The sequence below is a fragment of the Rhipicephalus microplus genome, chromosome 1 (genome assembly GCF_043290135.1).
Source record: "Rhipicephalus microplus isolate Deutch F79 chromosome 1, USDA_Rmic, whole genome shotgun sequence".
NCBI classification, from domain to species: domain Eukaryota; kingdom Metazoa; phylum Arthropoda; class Arachnida; order Ixodida; family Ixodidae; genus Rhipicephalus; species Rhipicephalus microplus.
The window spans coordinates 113,004,923-113,029,344 of record NC_134700.1 but is presented as its reverse complement, the minus strand read 5'-3'; the positions used below and the strand labels follow the sequence as shown (position 1 = coordinate 113,029,344).

General features: G+C 43.7%; 1 protein-coding gene across 2 annotated transcripts in view; it reads right to left on the bottom strand.

Moving 5' to 3' along the window:
• LOC142796476 (uncharacterized) overlaps positions 1 to 23,846 on the bottom strand; it is a 35,086-nt gene extending 11,240 nt beyond the window's left edge. The window contains exons 1-2 of one of the 2 annotated variants that reach the window (XR_012893865.1): positions 23,527 to 23,842; positions 4,423 to 4,713 (exon numbers count right to left, since the gene is read on the bottom strand). Coding sequence is in view for 1 of the 2 variants with exons in the window: in XM_075887212.1 (XP_075743327.1) it covers positions 4,423 to 4,446 (24 nt within the window). In the remaining variant the exon portion in view is untranslated. Of the gene's footprint in view, positions 1 to 4,422; positions 4,714 to 23,526 lie in introns of both variants that reach the window. The other variant, XM_075887212.1, reaches the window with a different exon arrangement.
• Between the last annotated feature and the right edge of the window lie 576 nt (positions 23,847 to 24,422).

Here is a 24,422-nt window from a genome sequence, read left to right as displayed (position 1 = left end):
TACAAAGAAAAAGAGGCAGGTTAGCTTCGTACACAGCTACAAAACCAAAGTTTAAACAAACAAAAAGACACATGCTAAGTGTTCCTGCATGTGTTCAAAAAGTGTCTATGTTGTGGTTTCACAAGCATGAAACAAAGGAAAAATTATAAACATCAAAGTGTTTACAATATGATCAGTGAACTGGTTTTGAAAGAAAAGTCGTGATACATTCTTAGGGAGCCTCAGACCGCAAATTCGTATTACTTTTCAGGCACATTATTGAAGAAAAGAATGAAAATGAAGAGGTGCACAGCAAAATAGTTATGCACTAGGAAAAAAGGAGCAGCTCGTAGGGAGATTCCAGTTTCAGGTTTGAGGTGGTAAAAAAATCATCTGCTTTATTTTGATAAGTGAGCTAATATTCCAACTGCCTAAATTTTGAACTGTCACACTGATGGATGATTCATTTGGGAAGCGAGTTCCCCTCTCTATGGCCAAGGGTAAGAAAGACTTATTAAATGCAATTGTAGAGCCAGTTATACGCTGCACACTTATCGAATGAAAAAGTCGACGTGATGTTCTCAAACGTGGTATTAAAATCGATATTCGAGTGTCCGGATGATTATGATACAGGTTATGAAACAGTCTTAGTCACAGCGTTTCTCTTCATTGGGCCAAGGAGTCGAGACCGAGGGATGATTTGATGGCACTAACGCTGACCCAACTACTATATTGAAAACTGATGAAACAGGCAGCCCTATTCTGGACGCTTTCTAATAATTAAATCAAGTAATTTTGATGTGGGCTCCATATAGCAATGGCATATTCGATTTAGGTCAGACATATACCTCATAAGCAAGTTTTCTAATGGAACTCCGAGATAAAAAAAGAGAGCATTTAATAAATCCCAGTGTTTTGGATGTATCTGCTATTAATTTTGTGATGTGTTCAGACTAGTCGGGATTGTCAGTGATAAGGACACCTGAATAATGGTACGAATTGATGCATGAAAAAGTAGTAGATTATAAAGTGAATGAATTTTTTATGGTGAAATGCTTTTGCGACACTTGCATGCTTTTGCGTTTTGATACATGGAGTTTCAAAAGCCAATGGGCGCACCAACATTATATTCTATCTAGGTGTCTCTGCAGCAACTTCTGGTCAGTGGTCGAGGTTATGCGATGATAAAAAATGCAGTCGTCTGCAAATAGGCGAATCGTGGATGAAATACCAGTAGGAGGGTTGTTAATGAAAACTAAAAATAAGAGTGGTCTGAGTACAGAGCCTTAAGGTATGCCTGAAGAAGCTTGAGATAAATTGGAGCTGTGGTTGCATGCATTTAACAGTAAACTTAGTGCGGTCTGAAAGGAAAGAAGAAATCCAGGACAGTGATAAAGGATCTAAGGATCGGGAGGAAAGTTTAGCCATCATACGTTGATGTGGGACCCGGTCAAAGGCTTTAGGAAAATCTAAGTAGATAATATCAGTCTGGAATAACGAATCTAAGTTGAATTTAGGTCAGTGGTGAATTCTTAAAGCTGGGTGTCGCAAGAAAGTCCAAATTTCATTGATATGTGAGGTTTAACGTCCCAAAACCATCATATGATTTATGAGAGACGTTGTAGTGGAGGGCTCCGGCACTTTCGACCACCTGGGGTTCTTTAACGTGCACCCAAATCTGAGCACACAGGCCTACAACATTTCCGCCTCCATCGGAAATGCAGCCGCCGCAGCCGGGATTCCAACCCACGACCTGCGGGTCAGCAGCCGAGTACCTTTGCCACTAGACCAGCGCAGCGAAGCAAGATAATCCAGAGCGAAAACCATGTTGCTTAGAAAAGAAGAAAGAATTTTTTGTCCAGGTGAAAAGTGACTTGAGAATAAATGATATGTCCTAGCATTTTACAGGCAATACAAGTTAATGAGATTGGCCGGTAGTTCGATGGATCAGTACGATCGCTGGCTTAAGAGACTGGCGCGACCTTGCTTAATTTCCAATCATCTGGAATTGAAGAAGTACATACTGAATGACTAAAATAATTTGTAATATCTGTCATGAGATGTCCCCAGTAGCTTTAAGAATCTTTGTAGTTATGTCGTCAGGCCCGGGAGCACTGGCTGGCTTCAAGTCATTGATAAGTTTAGCTATGCCTTCCGTTGATATGACAATAGGAAGAGTGTGATTTAAATTAAGGTTGGGAAAGTAGGTTATGTTATGTGCCGCCTCGCGAGTACAGACAGAGGTAAATAAGTCATTCATGACATCAGCACAATTATCAGGAGGAATGTTTGTGCCATCTTGGTGATGCAAACTGATGTTTTGTGAAGAGTTCTTGCTCGGTAACATGATCTTCCAGAATTTTTTCGGGTTTTTTCTAATAATATTTTGCAAGTCTATATGGAAGAATTTCTTCTTAGAGCACCTTAAAAAATTTGTATAAGCATGAAGACATTTAGAGTACTTCGCCCATTTGGATTGGCAGTCTGATTTTTTGGCGGTCCCGAAAAGGCGCTCTTTCTTATTTAGTAGCCGTCGTAGGGCATTGGAAAGCCAGTGCTTATCAGCATCACCACGAATACAGATAAGTGGTAAATATGAACCTATAGGCGACAGTATTTTTCCCTTGTAAAACAACCAGTTAGTGTTAACTATACGAGCATGAGAACTTAGTCTGAATTGATGAAGAAATTCTTTCAGGTCGTGGTTAATTTTTTCATAGTCTGCTTTGTTGTAGTCGCGAATATATTGTAATGATGGCCTACTGATAGGAATTCGAAAAGCCAGATCAAAGAAAAGCAAGTTGTGATCACTAAGGCCACTAGTGCACGATAGAGAATACTGTAACCACACGTTGGACTTTTAACACACTGGATCAAATTAAATCTAAGAAATAATTATGTAAGAGTTAATTAAAAAGACGTAAGACATCTTTTTGACTGATAGAAGATGCTGTCAGCTCCACCCAATTGATGTCCAAATAATTAAAATCTCCACAAAGCACAAACTTGGCACGGCTATAGCAGGACTGTAGGTGGAAAAGGACTGAATGTAACTAATGAACAAAAGAACAATCGGAATCTGTTGGACAGTAGCAGGCGACAAGTACGGTTTTGCCAAAAGGAAAACACAGATTAATGCACACTAGTTCGAGGTTACAATTCACGCGTACTAATTGGGAGACTATCACTGCTTTGACTAAAATGAGGACGCCGCCGGCTCTTTGGCTAACTCTGTTAAATTCATAGATGCTAAACAATTTACTATTCTTGATGAGTTCGTTGTCCTGGATATCTGTGGTAAGCCATGATTAGGTGAAAATTGAAATGTCGGAGCAGTTATCTTCAAGAATGACTTCTGTAGCATCTTTTTTGGTAAATAGCTGTGAATGTTTGTTAGCATGACAGCCATATTATGAAAAGATGGTGTGCCAGGTGAAATTTGTGGAGGCTGAGCAGGTATATGGCGAGGCCTGGAAATGGTCGGTCATCGCTATTAAGGCAGTTCGATTACGAAATCTGTAGCAGCATTATATGTGTACTGCTTTTTGTCGATCAGTAACTTGTCATAACGTATTTTGAATGCGGTATCCTTTCTTTAGCAAAAGATTAGTTGTTTTTTTCGGGCCAAGCGTACGTACGTTGAATAATCTTCTCGAATCAAAAATTTTGTTCCCTTCAGCTTCAGAAGTATTGCAAGAAGTATTGCCCTACGGGCCCTGAGGGTATTCTAATAAATAAATAAATAAATAAAGAATCTTTGACTTGACCTTAAAGTGTGCTAGTTTTACGATTATGAGACGGTTTTTAGGTTCCTGAAAACGGCCCATGCGTTGGGCACATTCTATATCGTCGGTAAGTATAGACAGCGCAAGATACTCTGAACAGGAGATAATGTGCGCCTCAGATTGCTACCAGGTTTCAGCGTTTGCATTCATGATACTGAAGAAGATTAAGTTTGACCTGCGCAAGCGATTTTTTGAGTTGTCGCACTTATCTGTTAGTGTTTTTATTTTATTTTTTTGAGAGGAAAGCATAGAAATTTCGTTGATTGAGGCAAGCGATACGGCCCGTTCGTTGGTTGGATGTGCTTGTACCACTTTTTCTAAAACATCAACATGCATATTAAGAGTGCTAACGTGGTTTTTATGCTGCTCTGTGCACTACAAATGTTGGAAAGCTCAGCTAGTACAGTGCTTTGAGAATCCTCAAATCGTGCTATTGCTGCAGCAATTGATTGCAGGGATCTTTAGTACTGGGACCGGGGTTCAGTTGAATGTCGCCAGAAAAACCAAGCAGAAGAAGAACAACAAAGGCATTGACACAATATAATCAAGTCCGGCAAAACAATTTACGGCAAGAATCAATGAATTCAAGTGGGCCCAACACCACAAGTAGAAATGGGTCGCTTGTACGAGTACAACAAGCGCACGGTAGATAACTAACCTGCACAAAGAGCGGTGTTGGCATGATCCTATTTGATGCGCTGGCGTGCCCCTAGTGGCATCGGTTTACTCGCGGCTTAAGTATGAGTGACGAAGATCCCGCGTTGACTGTAGCACCAGGTTGCCAGATGAGTGCTCGTTCCAAACGGGAAGCAGCGAAAATTTGGTGTTTTTTTCTGGCGGCCAGAATCTCAGGCAGGCGGCAAAGCAGCTTGAAGGGGTGGTATTACTCGGACAGCTGGATGTCGGCGAAGCAGATAGGCAGCGCCGAGTTGGTCCATATCAGAACAGCCTGCACAAAGAGCGGTGTTGGCATGACCATGTTTGATGCGGTGACGTGCCCCAAGTGGCGCCGGTGCAGTCGCGGCTTAAGTATGAGTTGTGAGTGCAAATTTTTGTTAAAATTGTACTTCCAGTTTCTTTTTTTAGAGCTGTACAACTGTGTAATATTTATTTGAAGTGTATTATTTGATTTTTATGCACCCTTTCATATTTGTAAATGTCCTTTTTTGCTGCTGCTACTGTATAGGTGGCACAGCCCAGTCAGACAATGTGTCTTCTAGGACAATTTTGTGATTGTTCTTAATAAACTAATAAAGAAACAAAAAAAAAGAAAAGGAAAAAGCCCCACTACTGATTGTGCCCCACTAGTGGTGCCTCACTACTGGTTGCTTGCATCGCATCTACTCGAGTCAAGCAAAGCTTAAAGTCAAGCGAAAGCCAAATAAAGACCCCTTTGACTCAATTCCGAATGCCCGATTTAGTGCCTACATATACGGGGTGGTCAGTGAACGACTGTGCAGCGGGAGTAGTCGATTTTTACTAGTAGACGCTGCCTGTGTCGGCTTTGCTAGGCGAGAGAGTGGGGGGAGAGACAGTTGGCACGAGACGCGAGCATGCGCAGTAGGGGTGTAGACAACACCACCGATGCCCGATTTGCAAGTAGATGCGACTATAAAATGCTTCGCATATAAAAGAAGCTTGCATCATACGTGCACCTGGAATCCAGATACAGACGACTGTACATACCCTGAACAGGAGTGATAGGACGCTTCTGACAATGTACTCTCGCTGCTTATGTCACGTATTTAGGCGTACTTAAGTACACTGTGCCTTTCTTTTATGTCTTTTATTGTGAACAAGGCTCCCTCCCATATCAGGTACTAAACTTCAGTAAACTGTGTGTTCTGCGGGTCGGTGTATCCTTTCATGTTTACACTAAGAAGCAAGAGTTATGAACGGTCTTTTTTTTTTTTTTTTTCACATGCCTCTTAGCAGCTTACTGTAGTTGCAGCTCAGAGAGACTTTTTAAGTTCAGAACTGCTGTCAGTTTCCATGACCTGACCAGGTTTTTCAGAAGTTCCCCGACTTTTCGATGGCTTTTCCAGAAGGGTCCCAATTCCATGACGTTTCCAGGCTTTCCAGTTTCATAGACACCCTGAGGCTTACACTCTCTAAATATATGACTCCTCCAGACTAGCTTGGACTGAGACTCACGGCTTTTATTTGAGTGAGTGCATCTCAGTGAGTTGAATCGTAAGCGAGTTTGCATACACCTATGAATATCAATGTTGCAAGGGTGTTTGGAAGGCATCCTATTGATTGTTCATTTACTAGGAGGTCAAGTTCGAGCGGCTACACAGGCAATTTCGAATGCTAATGATTCAATGGGATACTATAAAATTCTATCAATACCCGAATAGCAGTTGAGCAATGGAAGAAGAAACAGTGCAAACATGCCGTTCTGCTTACAGTGCTCGTACTTAGAATAAGCGAAAAGAAACAGCAGAGTTGGTCAAGAAATATTATAGTATGTCTGCATATTTATATAAAAGTATTTTTGGCACTCCAAATCTGTCATATACACATACTTCTGACCACGACATACTCATACTTCTGACCACTGAAGGGGACACCCAAAATTTTTGGATACTGTCAGTTGGATAAGCCCGCTCCGGACATAACACCAACTTGTATTCGATCCGAGGTGCAGAGTTGAGATTGAGCCGCTGTTGCCGCTGGATTCCCACGGCAGCATTAAATGTGTGTGTGCATGTGTGTGTTTTGAGTTCGCTTGCTCAGACCACAGAGGCAGGAGCTTGAAGGCTAAAATTTCGGTCATCGCAAACAGTATTTAACATGTTACATAGAAATCAAGCATGCTTCATTGAATTAGCAGTTTAACATTGTGACCATGCCGAACTGCGACGCGCAGGGCTGTCGAAGTAGATATGCCTCTGAGGAAAACACTTGTGATCGGCGACACTTCTTCGAGCCCCTCAATTACCCCGCAGTTCTGAAGGCCTGAACAGCTGCTATTCCACGAAAATCCTTCCAGGTGACAGTCAAGACATACATTTCCGACTTACATTTTGAATCCAAGGACCTAATCACTTGCTACGAGCATATCGTAAGGGGAAACGTGAAAATTACCATGTGAGAGGTGGACACCTAAGCCTAGTGCTGTTCCTCGAGTTTTCCCCCAGTATTCCTGCACATTTGTCTAAACAGCAACATTAATGTGCAAAAGAAAACTACTGAAACTTAGACAAATCAAGAATTTCGAAGGTCATGTGTCGACAAGTGGTGGCGATGTGTCGCACGTTCACGAGAAAATCAACAATGTAGATGAAGCTACTGGCGTCCCCTCCAATCCTGAGTTGTGCCCAGACTTAGTAACTTGGTTCCCTGCATTACAAGACTGAACAATGTTCCAATCCTGAAATGCCAAGCTAATCCAGGAAGAAGTTTTTTTATTTATTTTTTTTCAAATTCACTCTTTGTGCTGTGCTGAAAGCTTTAAAGTGTAGTCAGCCAGAAGGCAGCGCTACGAAACTGAGTGGCTGATTACTTGCCCTCTCCTTAAAATATCAAGCCCTGCTGCTGCTTATAGGTTGATGTCAAAGGTGAAAATACTGCCTCTGCCGACATCATCATGTCTTAAACAAATAAATTATCAAAGAAATGCCTTGCGAATTTGGGTTAAAAACGTTTTGCTCAGCGCTATCGGTTGTTGTGCTGGAGGACGGCCGGTCATCAGTTAGTCCACTTGACTGGTAGAACCTTTTGAAAGCTGTGTGTTAATTTTCCGAATGTCGTTCCTCACTTTTTTTCCCCCAAAGCTGTGGCCATAATAACTGCCAGTATTTTTAGCAGTCGAGCGTAATTTTTGGTGAAGTTTCGTTGGTTTTGTAGATTTCTCCATTTTTTTCTTCTACCGATCTCGCCGATTCTTCCTAGTGTTCTTGCATAATGGGTATAAGCCTTTCCGGGACAGTCTAAAAGTGCTCCTCCACACGTCCCAGATCTTCAGGGTTGATGTTGCGGTCGAAATCGAAGGGAATAAGCTGCCATGACAGCCTGTACGTATCTTCAGGTGTTCAACGTAACTGAGAAAAGTTGATACCATCTGCAAGCTCGTGAGTTTCAACTGACTTCCTAAACCATGTTCGCTGTACGTGCACAAGGAAACAAGCTTCCCCCTACAATTGAGGACAAAGGTGAAGTCTTTTACCACCACTGCCTTGTCAATTTCGACAATAGCTTTGTTTTGAACTTAATAAAAAAAAGTCTTCATGGATGAGCGCGACATTCCTGGATTAGAACTTTCTTCGGTATTGTACTGCAGGCAACCAAGTTGCTATCTCTGCACATAAGTCTGGATCAACCAGAAGCTTCGTCAACATCGCTGTACTTTATGTCAACGTCAGACACATCACCTGCAAGTGCCGACACACGGCCCTTGAAATTCCCGGTTTATCCTACTCTCGAGGGTTCCCTTATGCGTTTTTTTAATGCCGCTGATTTAGACAAGTGTGCAGGAATTTTTGGAAAAATTTGGGGAACAGCACCCGGCTCAAGTGCGAACGTAACAAGTGAAATTTGGACATTTCCGTCTGCTATGTGCTCGCGGCAAGGAATTAGATCCTTGGATTTGAAATGTAGGTTGTGACTGTCACCTGGAAGGCTTCTCAAGGAATAGCAGCTGTCCAGGCCTTGAGAACTGCACCGTTGTTTGATGTTTGCAGAAGTGCTGCTGATCAAAAGTGTTTTCCTCAGAGGCATAGCGTCTTGGACAGCCCGGCGCGCTACAGGTTGGCATGTTTACTATCCTACTGCTAATTCACTCAAGCATGCTTGATCGTCGTGTCACCAGTGAAATACAAATTGCAAAATAGCTTTTCAAAAGAAAAGTAATTTAAATAATGGCTTTATGTCATCTTTTGCACTGCATTCTATTTTTTTCTTAAATTATTTTTCCATTACTTTGAATGCTTCTTTCCTAACTCCTCAGATAATTTCAGCTACAATACAAGGAGTTTGTGTATGAAATGAATTGTTATATAAAAGTTATACCAGTTATGTCATCTGTGCCAGCTGTGAGGCTTGCAAGCTCACCGATATAAAGCACAGCAAGATTGTGGCGCTAATTCGGGCAAGACTGCTCGTGTGGCCTGTACATTTTTTCCTTAGCTGTTCAAAAAGAAGCACAACCGTTTCTAAATATATTTTACACACAATTTATATGATGTGTAATTACGACAACCTCGTTCGCTTAGAATTGTCCACAACCTGAAGGCGCAGATGAACCCTATTTATTACAAAGGTGCAGGCAATTTTTTTTTGTTCCGGGTCAGGGGGGGGGAGGGTAAGGGCACCACCTTGATCTGAAGAGGGAGCCGGATAGACAAGTGTGGTCGAGTGTTACTTTTTACTTTGTAACAATAGCGGAAAGATTTTTTGGGGGGAGGGGAGAACGGTACAGGCCCAATGTGCCACCCACTGGCCACACAACTCAGTCATTGCAGGCAAAGAAATAATCATACATTTCTTAAATATAGGCCTGGCCCTTATTTATCACTAAATAGTGTTCTACCGGCACTCATCTAGCTGCGTTAGTTGAAATATGCATATTAAGAAATGAATTTCCAGCTGTTTCACATTCAGAGGTAGCAGACAATGCTCCTTCTCCAATCCCAAATCGACAGTAGCGCCGCAGCTGCGTGAGATACGGGAGGGGGCTGCTCCTCGCCACTTCGACCGCGCACGCTTACCCAACTAATGATGATGTTTGATGTTTTATGGCGCAAGGGCCATTCTACGGCCAAAGAGCGCCAGTTCATCTTACTAAAGATATGGACAAAAATTGTGATAAGCGGCTGTATAAGGGCCATAAAATTCCTCACGATAAGGCGGGTAAAAACATACAAGTAATAAAATCATGACCATGCCGTGAAAGGTGTGTGGTGTGAATAGGTGACAAAAGTTGGTGATAATGAAAAACGATGGTGGACAAGTATGGCATTAGCACAAGTACCTCACTCGTTCATACCCTTGCGTCCAAGGGCCGTGAGGCAAGTGCTTACTTGTGTAGCTACCGCAGCAAAAACCTCTCTGGAGAGGTCGTGCTACGGAATGCCCGGGTATATGATATGAAAATTATGCATTTCTTTTAAAAACGCTAACAATAATTTATGACTAAAAAGCGGTTCCCTACCGACGAACATTGCAGGGTGTAAAGGTATATGTTGTCGGTAGGGTAAAGGAAAATGTTGTTTTCTTAGAGTTTCTAGCTGTTTGCACTGGATTAACATGTGAAGGACTGTTAATGCTTCACCACATCTGTCACACAACGGTGGATCACCACCGGACAAAAGATATGTGTGTGTCGTGTATGTGTGTCCTATCCTGAGTCTCAATAGTGTTACCTCTGTATGACGCGATTTTGATACTGGCAGCCAATGACCAAGGTGTGGCTTAATAATGTGTAGTTTGTTTTGTGTGTGTGTAACCCACTTGCTCTGCCAGTAGTCCCTGAGGTTTCGTTTGAGAGACGGCTTAAGATCAAGGGCCGGGATTGATATGGGTGTAGGGGCAGTGCATTTGTGGACGGATGCAGCGAGCTGATCCGCCCTCCCGTTGCCTTGGATCTCACGGTGCCCAAGCACCCAGCACACTACAACATGTTGTTTGAGTGTGTAGAGAGTGCACAAAATGGAGTAAAGTGAGACAAGGAGTGGGTTTTTTTGTTTTTTAAGAGTGTGCAGAGCCGTTACCACACTGAGGGAGTCCGTATAATTTACTGCTTTTTGTATTTGTAATTGCTTGATGTGTTTAGCCGCCACATCGCATAAGCTTCCGCTGTGAAGATACTTGTGCCTGGATGTAGAGGGCCAGCATCCGAGAAGGATGGGCCGACAGCAGCGTAGGACACAGAGGAGTTAGACTTGGAGGCATCTGTAAAGAACTCAGGACGTGTGTATTTGTGTTGAAGTTCCAGGAAGTATGTTCGGATATGGGCAATAGGCGCATGTTTTGTAACTTTAGAAAAGACACATCGCAGTCTATAGTCTGCCATTGCCACGGTGGCGGGTATGCTACACGAGCCATTAAACTGTGTTCAAGTGACACTCCAATTTCGTCAGCTAGACCCTTCAGGCGAACGGAGAAGGGCTGCCTCATCGAAGGCCTGTTTTGAAACAGAATGGCGCTCGACAAATCATTAATAGTAGAGTATGAAGGGTGCTTCTTGTCTGCTTTCACCTTAAGGAAATAAACAAAGGACATGTAAGTTCTCTGCAGATGAAGCGACCACTCATTTGGCTCAACATTAAGGCTTTCTACGGGGCTGGTGCGAAAAGCACCCGTAGAAAGGCGGATGCCCAAATGGTGCATGGGGTTCAGCATGTTCAAAGCACTTTGAGTCCCAGACTGATAAACAACGGCCCCATAATCTAAGCGGGTGCGAATGAGGCTTCTATACAGATTCATAAGACATTGCCTGTCACTACCCCACGTAGTACGTGACAACACTTTTAAAGCATTCCTGGCTTTTAAACATTTTGTTTTTAAATAGTTGATGTGCAGTACGAAGGCCAACTTGTTGTCCAAGATTACGCCTAAGAATTTATGCTCTGCATTTACAGACAGACGTTGACCGTTCAGTTCAATGTCGGGTTCTGAGTGCATGCCTCTCTTTCGGGAGAACAAGACACACGTGCTTTTTTGTGGGTTCAGTCGGAATCCGTTTTCCTCTGCCCATTTGAAGACCTTGTTTAAACCTAACTGAACCTGCCGCTCACACATTGCCAGATTGCAAGATCTAAAGCCAAGCTGGACGTCATCGACATATGTACAATAAAACATATTGCGAGGGATGGACAAGTGCAAGGAATTCATTTTGATGAGAAAAAGTGTGCAGCTAAGTACACCACCTGGTGGCACGCCTGTTTCCTGGACAAATGTTTGGGAAAGAACCGTGCCCACTCGGACACGGAATGTCCGGTTTGACAGGTAACTTTCGATTATGTGAAACATTCTTTCGCGCACGCCAAGGTGGGACAGGTCTCTTAGAATTCCATAACGCCATGTTGTATCATAAGCCTTTTCGATATCGAGGAACACAGAGAGAAAATATTGTTTATGGACGAAGGCATCTCTGATCTGTGCCTCGATACGAACAAGGTGGTCTGTGGTGGATCTACTCTCTCGAAACCCGCACTGAAATGGGTCGAGCAAATTGTTTGTTTCAAGGAAATGTACAAGTCGGCAGTTTATCATTTTTTCGAAGACTTTGCACAAGCAGCTTGTAAGTGCAATAGGCCTATAACTCGAAGCTAAAGAAGGGTCCTTGCCCTCTTGTAAAATGGGAATAATGATAGCCTCTTTCCAGGAGATAGGGATAGTGCCAGAAAACCAGATAGCATTGTACAAACAAAGTAAGGTTTTTCGTGTTTCGGCTGGTAGGTTTTTTAACATTTCATACACCACACGGTCAGAACCTGGGGCAGAAGTACTGCAGGAGTTTAGAGATGTTCGGAGCTCAGCTAGACTGAAAGCTTGGTTATATGCCTCGTATCTAGTGCATTTGTGTTCGAGTTTCTGCTTTTCTATTCTTGTTCTGTATTTTTGGAAAGTGTCAGTATAGTGGAACGAGCTGGATACCCGTTCAAAGTGTGCACCGAGGAAGTTTGCCTGATCTTCCAAGGTATCACCCCGAGTGTTTACGAGTGGAAGTGTGTGTACTTGTTTTCCTGCTATCCTACCGACCATGTTCCAGACTTTAGCCTCCTGTGTGTATGAATTGATACCTGACAAAAACTTCTGCCAGCTTTCTCTTCTGGCCTGCCGACGCATTCTCCTGCCTTGAGACTTTATTTTCTTGAAGGTGTCAAGATTTTCGGCTGTTGGTGAGTTCCGAAGCAACCTCCATGCCCTGTTCTGTTCCTTTCGCGCATTACGACAATCTGTGTTCCACCATGGGACGTGTCGTTTGCCAGTCATTCCAGATGTTTGCGGGATGCACTTGGCTGCTGCGTCAGTTAGAAAAGCTGTGAAGTACTGCACAGCTTCATCTATGTTTAACCTACATATGTCTGTCCAACTTAAACGTGTAGTGTTATGGAACTGTTCCTAGTCTGCTTTGTTTATCAGCCATTTGGGAACATGTAGAGGACATTCATATGTTGTTTGTGAACTCAACACTATAGGAAAATGGTCAGTTCTGTATGGATTATTTATGATTTTCCATTTCAGTAGGGGTAGGAGTGAAGGTGATACGATGCTGAGGTCTATAGACGAGTAAGTTTTGTTGGCAACGTTATAGTATGTTGGCTCTTTCCTATTCAACAAACAGGCACCGGAAGAGAAGAGGAATTGTTCAATGAGACGACCTCGTGCATCACAGCGAGAATCACCCCACAGTCCACTATGTGCATTTAGGTCCCCAAGAAGCAATCAGGCAGTTCGTCTATTAAAGACTGGAATTCACGTCTTTCAAGACGGTGGTGGGGAGGTACGTACAAAGAGCAGATGGTGACGAGTTTGTTTAAATGTACCGCTCGAACAGCCACCGCCTCAAGGGATGTCTGGAGTGGTAAATGTGTACACGCTACTCCTTGGTTAATGATAATGGCTACGCCACCGGATGACGCCACAGCATTATCTCGGTCCTTTCCGTATATGACGTAAGCACGTAAAAAATTTGTATTGGAGGATTTTAGGTGTGTTTCCTGTACACACAGCACTTGAGGTGAGTGTTTGTATAAAAGCTCTTGGACGTCGTCAAGGTTTTTAAGCAGTCCCCTGACATTCCAATGTATAATTTGTGTTTCCATATTGGAAGTAAAGTAGTGCTGTGTGTACGTTAAGGGAGTGACTTGTTTAAGCTGAAAGGTCGAGCTCAAGTAACAGGGCTATTATCAGGCCCTGTTATGAGCTTTTTAGTTCTCTTGGCGTGCTCCAGAGAGCCGCGCCGCTTTTTTGGCACCAGGGGTGCCGCCGTATCCATTGCCTCCTCGGAGGCACTGGATGCCTGCTCATGCGAGCTGGTTTTTCGAAGCTTGGGCCTTGCCTGGCGAGGTGAGGCCTTGAGACCCGAGGACCCTGCAGTCTCTGGTCTCTGTTCAATAGTAGACGGAGTAGACTCAACTACTGCCGTCTTGGGGGCAGGCGCCACAGCCAATGGCTCGCTCTGCGCAGGCCGAAGGAGTGGCGAGGGCTGGTGCGACGCTTCCCCCTGGCGCGCCGCATCAGCATATGTGGGGCCATAAAATGGCGAGACTCTCCTTCTTGCTTCTTTGAATGTAATGTTTTCTTTTATCCTCAATGTGATGATCTCTTTTTCTTTTTTTCAGAAAGAACAGGAACGTGAGTACACGACATGATTACCGCCACAGTTCACACAGTGTGCAGGTGCTTCGCAGTTGTCGGACGCATGGCCCACGACTCCACACAGAGCACAAGTTTTCCGGCCACGACAGCTTTGCGAGCCGTGGCCATATCTCTGACATTGGAAGCAACGGCGGGGGTTGGGAATATATGGCCTCACAGATGTCTTTGTATACCCAGTCTGAATGGTTTCCGGCAAATCGCTCGAAGCAAAGGTTAGTACTAAGTGTTTGGTTGGTATTTCCTTTTGATCTCTTCTTATCTTAATACGCTGTACGTTTGTCACATTCTGGCTCTTCCATCCTTCCAGAAGTTCAGCTTCGGTCAGGTCAAGCAAATCTGCGTCCTATACTAGCCCGCGAGATGAGTTCATGGACCTGTGTGGCGTAATACTGATGGGTGTGTCTCCAAACGTTGTGAGGGTGTTCAGATTATCGAATTGGTCTTTGGCACGTATCTCAAGGAGTAGATCTCCGCTGGCCATTTTGGTAACCTTGTACCCGGCACCGAGAGTTTCGGTTAAGCACCTAGCCACTACAAAAGGGGATACAGTTCTGGCTTGCTTGTTAGTTTTCTCGCAGTGTATAACGTGGAAATGAGGAAAGATTTGTCTTGGCCGGATGAAAAAATCGATATCTTCGTTGCATACCCGCTTTGAGGAGGCATGATCTCTAAGTAAAGGGAATGCTTTATGCATGCTAATTGTATGTTGTTCAGCAGCATTGGCGGCCACCCACCACGGAGCCCAACGAGGGGACGCTGCAAGTTTGCGGATGCTGAAAGCTTGCAGACGTCAGCCGTACAACTCTGCTATAACCCAATGCGCCTAGGCCAAGGTAGGCTATTTGCACAGGGTGAACCCTTGCCGCCGAGAAAATTGGAAGTAAGCAGAAGAGAGAAGTAGACAGGAAAGCTAAAAAAGTAAGAAAGACGAAGATGTAGGGAGAGAGAGATAGGAAAAGGCGACTGCCGATTTCCCCTGGGTGGGTCAGCCCAGGGGTGCAGTCTACGTGAAGCCGGGCCCAAAGGGGTGTGTTGCCTCTGCCGGGGGGCCTTAACGATCCAATCACCCAGCGTCGGCTTAACCCCCAGGATCCCCTTTTCCCCGGACACGGCAAAGCCACGCATGGCTAGGCGTGGGAGGGAGTAGAAACTCCCCCGTTAGCTCGGGTCCGTGGTATCGCTACACACCAAACGCCTACTTGCGCAGGCGCCCCTGCGGCCTACCCAACTGACAGTATCTCACAACGTTTGGAACACCATGCATTGCCCCAAAGAAGGCAGAATGAGAGAGCCCACAAGAAAAAGTACAGAGACAGACACAGAAAGCAACAGGAAGAAACAAAAAACGGTAAGAAAGAAATAAATAAACAGAAAGGGAAAAATTGTCACCAAAAAGGTTTTTCCCAAGGTGAGATTCAAACCCACATACTTTCTATGTGAAGGAGCATCCTAACCACTGCTATTTAGACACGCTTTCTGAACACAGAATAGCCAAGTACTGGGCGCGAGGCCCACCACTGGAGGTGCGAGCGCTGCAATCGCTGTGACGTGCATGGTTGGATCACGTGATCTCGCCTTGCTCTCACGAAGGATGATTTGATTGATATGTGGGGTTTAACGCCCCAAAACCACCATATGATTATGAGAGACTCTGTAGTGGAGGGCTCCGGAAATTTCGACCACCTGGGGTTCTTCAATGTGCACCCAAATCTGAGCACATGGGCCTACAACATTTTCCCCTCCATCGGAAATGGTGTGCTGGGATTCGATCCTGCGGCCTGCGGATCAGCAGCCGAGTACCTTAGCCACTAGACCACCGCGGCAGGGCTCGCTCTCGCAAAGAAAAGCTGGTGGTTAGATGCGTTGTTTTTACCGTGACTTTGCGACGTTTTCATTTTTGAACAGCTTTGTTTTCCTCTGGCTTCATGTTTGTGGACTTCTGCAGACTACACAATCCGGAAAGTTGCAGTAAAGGTTACTGGCGGCATGCCACAGTGCGCCATGTACGCGAGGGCACTGTCAAGACCGCTGGCTGTGCCACTGTCACCTCTCTTTTTCTCTGTTGTAGCTTTTATTTCAAATGTGTAGGGTTAAAATGAGCACTGGCACTGAATGAATACATAAAAACAGAACGTTTCAGTTTCCACATGGGAGCCTTGTTCACAACAAAAAATGAATGTGCTAACAGTCCTATTATGTATATCTAGTATACATGTGGCAGAAATCGCCGTCATTACATTAAAAATGTGCGACGTCTAAATTGTCAGAGTCAAGATATACCCTGGAAGTTCAGTTCTTTCCCCTTTATTTTCTTTAATTATACCCTATTCCCGTCTATTTTGTGGCCAGTTGCTTCTGCGTGTTTGGCCAGCACACCTTTTTTTACATCATACATGTGCCGCTCCAGTCTTTGCTAAAGCTTACTTCTCTCGCCAAGGTAACCTAACCGCCGTCTGTGCCATTCCCACCCTCCACGCATGCGCATGCTTGCGTGAGAACCACGCAAGCATGCGCATGCGTGGTTCTCACGTTTGCCCACCATCATCGCAGAAAGGTCGTGGCTGTAAAAATGATGTGCTGCTTCCCACAAAGTGGGGAATTCGCTTGCTCTGTGCTTTGTAGGGCTATGTGCGCTGTACAAAACAATGTAAATTTGCCCATGCTTGTCATGCCGACCGCGGCCCATCTTTAGATGCAAACCTACAATGAATGAAGTAGAGTGGTTGTGCACATTTTTTGTAGCAAAGATAAGTTTCTTTACCATTATTATCTATTTGATACTTCATTTCGACACGGAATGACTTGTTACCTTTTACAGAAGCAGCGCACTCGGCCCCCGTAGTTTTCATTTCGGTAGCTATAGCGGACGACGCCAGCAGTCACGCATTATCGCAACGCTTTTCTGGGGCAATTATTTAGCACTTCGTCAAGTGAGGGAATAAGCTCCAGCAGTACTATACTGATTTCGTTGAGTGAAGAACCACAAGAATATTAATAATAATAATAATAATATTAATAGTAAAGGAGACACGATAACGGCTGCAGGCTGCGTGCGGGAGGGTGGCGGAGCAATCCAACTGCGCGCGTCACAGAGATGCTTCTGCATGGTGTTGCCACAATATGTCTTCGTGCCCAATAGTATAGTGTACAAAAAAGCCATAAAAAAGAAGTGAACGTGAGGATGAGAGATGTGAGTGAAGAAGGAAAGAAAGATGGGAGAGAATAAGAAAGACAAACTGAGGAGGAAACCGTCGATCTCGATACTCAATGTGTCCCTCAACAAAGAGCATGAGCGGCAACAGGCCCATGTTTCACTCTGCCAAGCTTTATGCCACTCAGCAGTTGATGACTGCAATTCACTGCCTCATGATACTTTTTCGGCTGATTATTTTGCTATATCGCTGGAAAGTTATCTACTAGGTGATTAGGGTGTTGAAGTATGTTATAAATTTTGTTGCTGTTTCACAGACATGCGACCTCTGTTAGTGTATAGATACATTTTTTTTTTCATTCTGTTACAAATTAGTTGATGTTTTTTATGACCCTCCTGCCTGGACCAAAATGCTGGTCTGCAGCCTGTATAAATAAATAAAAATAAAACTGGCCACATAACGTTTCCAAAACATTGTAATTAGATTTGAAACAGCATAAATACAGTAAATTAGATTTAGAAATGTCCAGGTATAATGATTATGTTTGCAACATGCACAATATCAATGAGCTGTTGGGAATTCCTCACATTAGGCAAACACTGTTAAAAAGTACTCGTTTCACTTTTTTTTTCTGCCTTTGGCAAACTTGTCTCTAAAGAGGGGGTTTCAAACACATGGCCCGTGGACCTTTCATTAGCACTGCGTGGCTTCACAAGTTTTGCAACTTTCCTACACAATCTTTCTTTGTGAGTGTTGCAATGCTTCGTTTAAAAATCCAAAATCAAAATGAGCGCCGACAGATGGAAACGCGTAGTGGGATAATCAGGGTGAACAGGGGAAGTGCCTCAGACAGGCTGGCAGACATTTCGATAGCTGGACCTATCTCTGTCAAAGGCGCCTTATCATCCTTGGCGTGTTAGTTTTAAGGGGGTTAGCAGTGGCGTCATCTCCTGGTGGTGGCCCATGTCCCTGTTGGCAATCACCGTCCGAAAAGAAAAAAAAAAACTATAAAGCAGAGGAGTGCAATCCTCACTTCATTTTAAGTTAGGTGGTAGTGATTCAAAATATTTTTAGAGGGTGAAAAAAAAAACACGCAAACAAAGTAGGAGCGGTGTGCTTGCAAAGTGGTGGCCCCTACAGACACGAAAAAAGAAAAGAGCTTGAAACTTCAAAGATGGCTGATAGTCGCTGCCCATTTACCACAAAGGATTGCTGACGCTAATGATGCACGCCCGTTACCGAACGCTTATGAATGGGACGCATAACAAGAAAGCAGTTACAAAAAGGGGAGAGAAGCAGGCAGCGTACTTTTAAATGCCGAGATGTCGAAGCTAAGCAATACCAGATGGGGTCTGAAGAGCACATGTTTAATGGGGAAGGTTATTCCTAAAAATATGCTTTCAGTCTCCCCGTAGGCCCGCTCAGCGGAATTGCCTCAAGAATTTCATGGCATGTTCGCTCAGAAAAAGGAAAATTGAGATTGCGAAAGAAATTAGCAACAATGAAACGCAAAATAAACAAGAAAAATGGAAAGAAAAGGCGAAGTGGGGGGTAGGCGGGATGTTAGGGTAAAAAAACGAGAAAAAAGAGGAAAAGAAAGAAAAAAAGACACAGAGAACTTTCAGGGTTGGCAATGACCTTAATGATGTGAATGTTAATTATAGATATGCATGTGTCAATGTACATATATAATTACAAAGTTTTTTTTTTATGGAACATTTCAACCGCTGTTTTCTCTTTCCTCCCTTCTAAAAGCACTTCCACCGTGTATCGTTAAGGTCATTGCCAATCCAGAAATTTGTCTGCCTGTTTCCTTCTTTTTTTTTCTTCTGTTTCTTTTTCTCGCCTGTTTAGCCTAACGTCCCACCTACCTATCCTAAGCACAATGACATAGTTGAGGTGTTCGATCACTACATGCTCTTTTCAATTCACTGAAATGAAAATTCACCAATTTGCTTTTAGTGGGATTAAAAAACCTAAAAAAAAGTCATGCATCATAACCTGACTGTTGTGTTGATTTAAGCATTCCCGAGTAACAGCATGTTTAAATAAAAACAGATAAAATGGGAGTCACCATACCTTTCCATTCGGGTTTGTTTTTTTTTTTTTTGCTTTTGTCCAAGGACAACAAAGGCTTTCTGGGCCTTTCTGACATATACAACGTCATAGCTTCTTTATTTTCTGCATGGCATATAGCAAAGCATCAGAAAACTGACTGCTTAAATGCAGTAACGATACGAAAAAAACATTGACACATTTAGTATAGTTGCCAGTTTGGCAGCCTTCTTGTAGCACCCATTTTACCAGTTGCGAATTTAGTATTTCCAAGCAAGTTTAGCATGTGCTCACATGCCGCAAGCTTAATGTTCGACAGGGTTCAACAATCAGCTTGGTCAATAAATGCATAGAAGGACTGACAAACACACTATTTATTTACAAATAGCTCTCAGGCTCTAAGTACGAGTATTATGTGAGGGGGACTATACAATACTTTTTCACCAAGAAACACGGAACAAACAAAATAAATTCAAAAGCCAAGTTCATAAGTTAAAGCCAAGTTACATTTCTGCAAGACATGCAAAAATATAAAATTTGTGTTATACATAATTAGACTGGTTCTACAACGAGTGAACCCCAATACGAAAGATATGTTTAGGAAAGACAGTCGTAAATAGTATGTTATTCCTGAATTCCACGTGATTGCAAATGCACACGTGCAACATAATCAGGAAGATCATTCTAATGAGCAATGGCACGCGCTAGCGCAGATGCGTTAAAGGCTTGGGTGCGGCTGAAAAGACGAGAAAAACTATGCTGATTGTGAAGCCTGTGAGATGTGCGATGAGGTTTTGAAAGTGGCAAGGTATTCACATGTGCGCTGTAGATGACTTTTCATAAACACAGAATGGCTATCTCCCTGTGCAACGCCAGAGATGGTAAGGACAACAAAGTCTTTATTTTTGCTACACTGGAATAGCGATTGTAGTTACATGTTATGAAACGTGGAGCGCTGTTTTGCACATATTCTAGTAAGTCAATGAACATATCTCATGAAGTGTGCCCCCCCTCCCCCCCTTCAATTTTTAAAGAAATGAAAATCTATTTACTGTTTCCCTACTACATGCAACTGTGACAAATACAAGACACTTATTTTCGCACAGTAGTGACTATGCACACCATGAATTTCGAAGTGCTTCACATAGCTTGTGTAGTAGATTTTGCTGTGCGCAAGTGCTTCAATCCTGTCACATGAAAACGAGCCATCTATGCAGATGCCGAGCCGCAGTTCAAACCAAGTTCCACGGTTAGTTCCTGCAACATGCCTTCAATGTGATGGGCACTGCTCCTTGTGTCCCGTTTTTCTTGCACTCTGTATTGAAACTCGACTCATGCTACAAATCACTTTCCTTGCAATAATATTTGCTGCGAAATGCTTTTGATCATCCCCATGATTGATGCTTCAGCACGCAACACCAGAGCCTTGTCCACAATCATTGTGAACAAGGCTCCTAATTTGGGTACCCGCAACGTCAACAGATTTTTATTCTCTTGTGGTCGGCGTCCTTGTCTTTTCATTCAATAATTCTTTCCACCCATACTAGTGCCTGTCGAAGCCTTGATTGTATCTCTATAGTATTTGCAGAAAAAGTAGGCACAATGTACCACTGCCAAGCATTCATTGCATTCAGTATATTAGCTCAGCTGTTGCCACCATGAACCACTTTTTACTAGAAATTACACTACATTAAAGTATAGTCGTTACTCAAGCATGGTCCACGATATTAGCCACTTAAAAGCATCGATTTAGGTTTTTAAAAGCATCGATATTAGCCACTTAAAATGCGTTGTTTTCCATTCTATGTTCGGATACACCACGAAGATGATTGGCTTGGGCCTATGGTGGTCAAGCGGGGCCGGCGTATTTTTTCCCTGGGTAAGGGCCGAGCCAGGGCCTCACTCTGATTCACTTACCGTAAACGAATCGGCGTGTAGGCGCAGCTTTAGTCTCTCGTCGTCTTTGATAATTTTTCAATTTCATGCTTGAGGCCCTTCAGTGAGTTCTGATACTTCATGACAGCAGCTAAAGCAATTAAAATTCGTGTGCATTGACCATCATTCATCGTGATCACAAATTCATGGACGCTGTCACGGTTCCAAATATTGCCAACTGCAAGTTGTGAGCAGTTTTAAGCTAGTCTTGCTTTGAATGTGAACCATTCTATGCCATTGCCCAGCATACCAGTCTGAACGACTATTATGGAAGCCAAGCTCTGTAAGCTGGATTCACGGCCGCTTACAGAAGAGAAGACCCTGGGATCTTGGCTGACGGCTTCCCATACGCGCAAAGCCACGAAAGCCCTCTTGTACTTTTCAAGGACTACCAGCCTTCACGACCGCTTGTGAAAGAACAGTGTGAGACAGTGCTGTGTAGTCTCGAGCTGACTATTCATCCTTCTCTTTCTTGCTCCTTTTCTTTTCTATCTTTTTCCTTTCTATTATTCTCCCTTTCCCCCACCACAAGTGTAGAGTAGCCAACTGAGCCAAGCTTGGTTAACCTTCCTGCCTTTCCTCTCTGTTTATCTCTCTCTCTCTTGAATTTGAACAAGGATTTTTTTTTTCGACTGATGCTGTTTTATTGTGCCACAGTATATTTGAGCCAGCTGGACAATGTTATAAAAATTAAATATGCAATTTATAACTTTTTGGTATCATAGTAGCCTGCTGATAAACATTACATGAAGTGCAAATGCCATTTCACATGACCATGTAGACCTGGAACGCAAGATCGCAATGACATTCGTTATGAATGTAGACCCCTGTTTGTGCGTACGCTCTTCACATGTGTTAGCACGAATGGACGCTGCACAGTGATAGTATGTCATTCTGTTTGATTATTCTTTTTATATTGTCTAGTTTGCTTGCTTTTCCTTTCTGGTGGTTACACCTATATATTTGTTGTTACTTCCCATTAAAATATCGGTTGAAAGTAGGGCTTGTCCTGTGTACTTGGTCTGTCTTACATGTCTTTCGCATATACATAGCGTGCTTGTGCGTCACGCAGCGCCCCTTCGTCACTTCCGAAATGCGTCACCGACATGCCCGGGTACCTGCCGACTCTGTCGCTTACCGCTTCCGTGTTGTCTCCTCGTGCTTGCACCCATTTAGTTTTGCCTCACGATGCAAGTTTGAGGGCTGCTAGTGAGGCAAGTTGATTTAGTAGTCCCCGAAGAGGGAGCAGAGCTTCGGGGTGTTTCTTCGCCGAAAGTTATTACCCAAAATTGAGAACGCACATTGCGATTTTCCGAAAAGTACCGGCGTGTTTGGCTGGCAAGGATTTACAAAAAACTACTCGAAGAAACTCGGTGATATTTGCGTCTTCAGGTATAACTTCATTCTGGGTAAGTGCCATAGCCAAGCAGTTACCTGCAAACAGAGATAGCTTATTGAGATACTGTACATACAAACTTGTCCGCGACCACTGCGTGCACATGCAGCGTGTCAGGGAGGCGGTCAAAATCGTGATGGTGATCACGGAAATTCGGGTATTGCATTGAAACAAACTGTGAAAATGGATGCGAAACAATATTAGTTTACTTTGAAGTATAGCCGATCGGTTCGAGTTGGTGGGTCGGGATTTTCAAAAATTGGTCAATTAATTCCCTAACACGGTCTCCATCATTTTCAGGGTCTCCACTGTACATTAGCATACAAGAAAGTAAAATACAAGGTGAAAAAGGTGTCAAAACATTCGCGAAAAAAAAAAAAAACTGATGACTGGCATTACCACGGCACGCACCATGCGAAGTGTATCTGCCTCGCATAATGTTTTCCTCGGCTGTTTCCACAAATCTCAATCAAACAGGCTCAGCATCAGCACTGTTTAAAACACTTGGGGGGGGGGGGGGACGCGGCTACCTTGGTGGCGTGGGCCACAGCAATATATTAATATAAATACTATATCTCTTGTAAACTTGCCCAGCTCTGCACGACTCATTTTCGAAGGGAGCTGCTGCGCTTCGCTCATCCACTCTTAAAATTGTGGCTTGAAAGACTTTGACCCTCCACTACGGCGTCTCTCATAATTATATGGTGCTTTTGGGACGTGAAACCCCACATGTCAATCAAATTTAACCGTGTGGCACCCGAAATGAACCACCTCGCTTTGCCACTACCCTGAACCTAGGTTTGTCGCATAATACCCGCGCCCACCCAGGCGTCAATTAGCGAGACAAACACAATTTACGGCATCACTTAAATTAAAAGGAATGAGCAACACTTACCTGACAGGCGAAGTAATCGGGTTGCTTTTGTATCCAGGCAAAGTTCTGTTTGCGTCGCTGGTCCCAAGTGTCATCACCGTTTTACCACATCTCGCACAGGACGGTCGGGTTTACCGGATCGAAGTGTTGCACGGTGCGGTGGACTACCGCAGAGGTCGAATTAAACTCATATTCTATGAAAACAGGCATTGCGAATACAACGCCGTGCTCTTCTTGCGCGGGCAACAGAAAGGCTACGACTACGGATTCGTATACGATTTCAAGAGGTCGGCGCGGTCACTTGCGTCATAGAGTTTCCCAAAATTAACTAGAGGGCACTCTGGCGCTGCGATCGTCCGAACAATCCGGACTACGCGTGGGAATATTGTAATAGAACAGAAGGCAGCAGAAAGGGGGGTGGTATTGGGGCATTCATTCATAAAAGTACAGACTGGCAAAGGGTCAAGCAGGAGTGCAAGGAACATTTATGGCTAAAAGGGAAATTGGCAGGTCAAATGACACTCCTTGGTTTCGTGTACTTGTGGACGGGAGCAAAGGCCAGAGAGGAAAACCAGACAATGGTAGAGTGTATATCAAAGGACATTCAGGAGTTAGGAAGAGAGTGCGAGATAATTATACTAGGAGACATGAATGCGCACATAGAAGATATAGATGGGTATACCGACCCGACAGGCAAAATGATCATGGATATGTGTGAAAGGCTTGATTTGATCATTTGCAACAGTACCGAGAAGTGTGAAGGGCAAATAACATGGGAGGTAGGAAGGCTTCAGTCGACGATAGATTATGCACTGATGTCACATAGGGTGTATGATAAGCTCAGGGGAATGCATATAGATGAAGGTGGTTCCAGAAGTCTGGGTAGCGATCACAAACGTATCAAGCTAAGTTTTGGA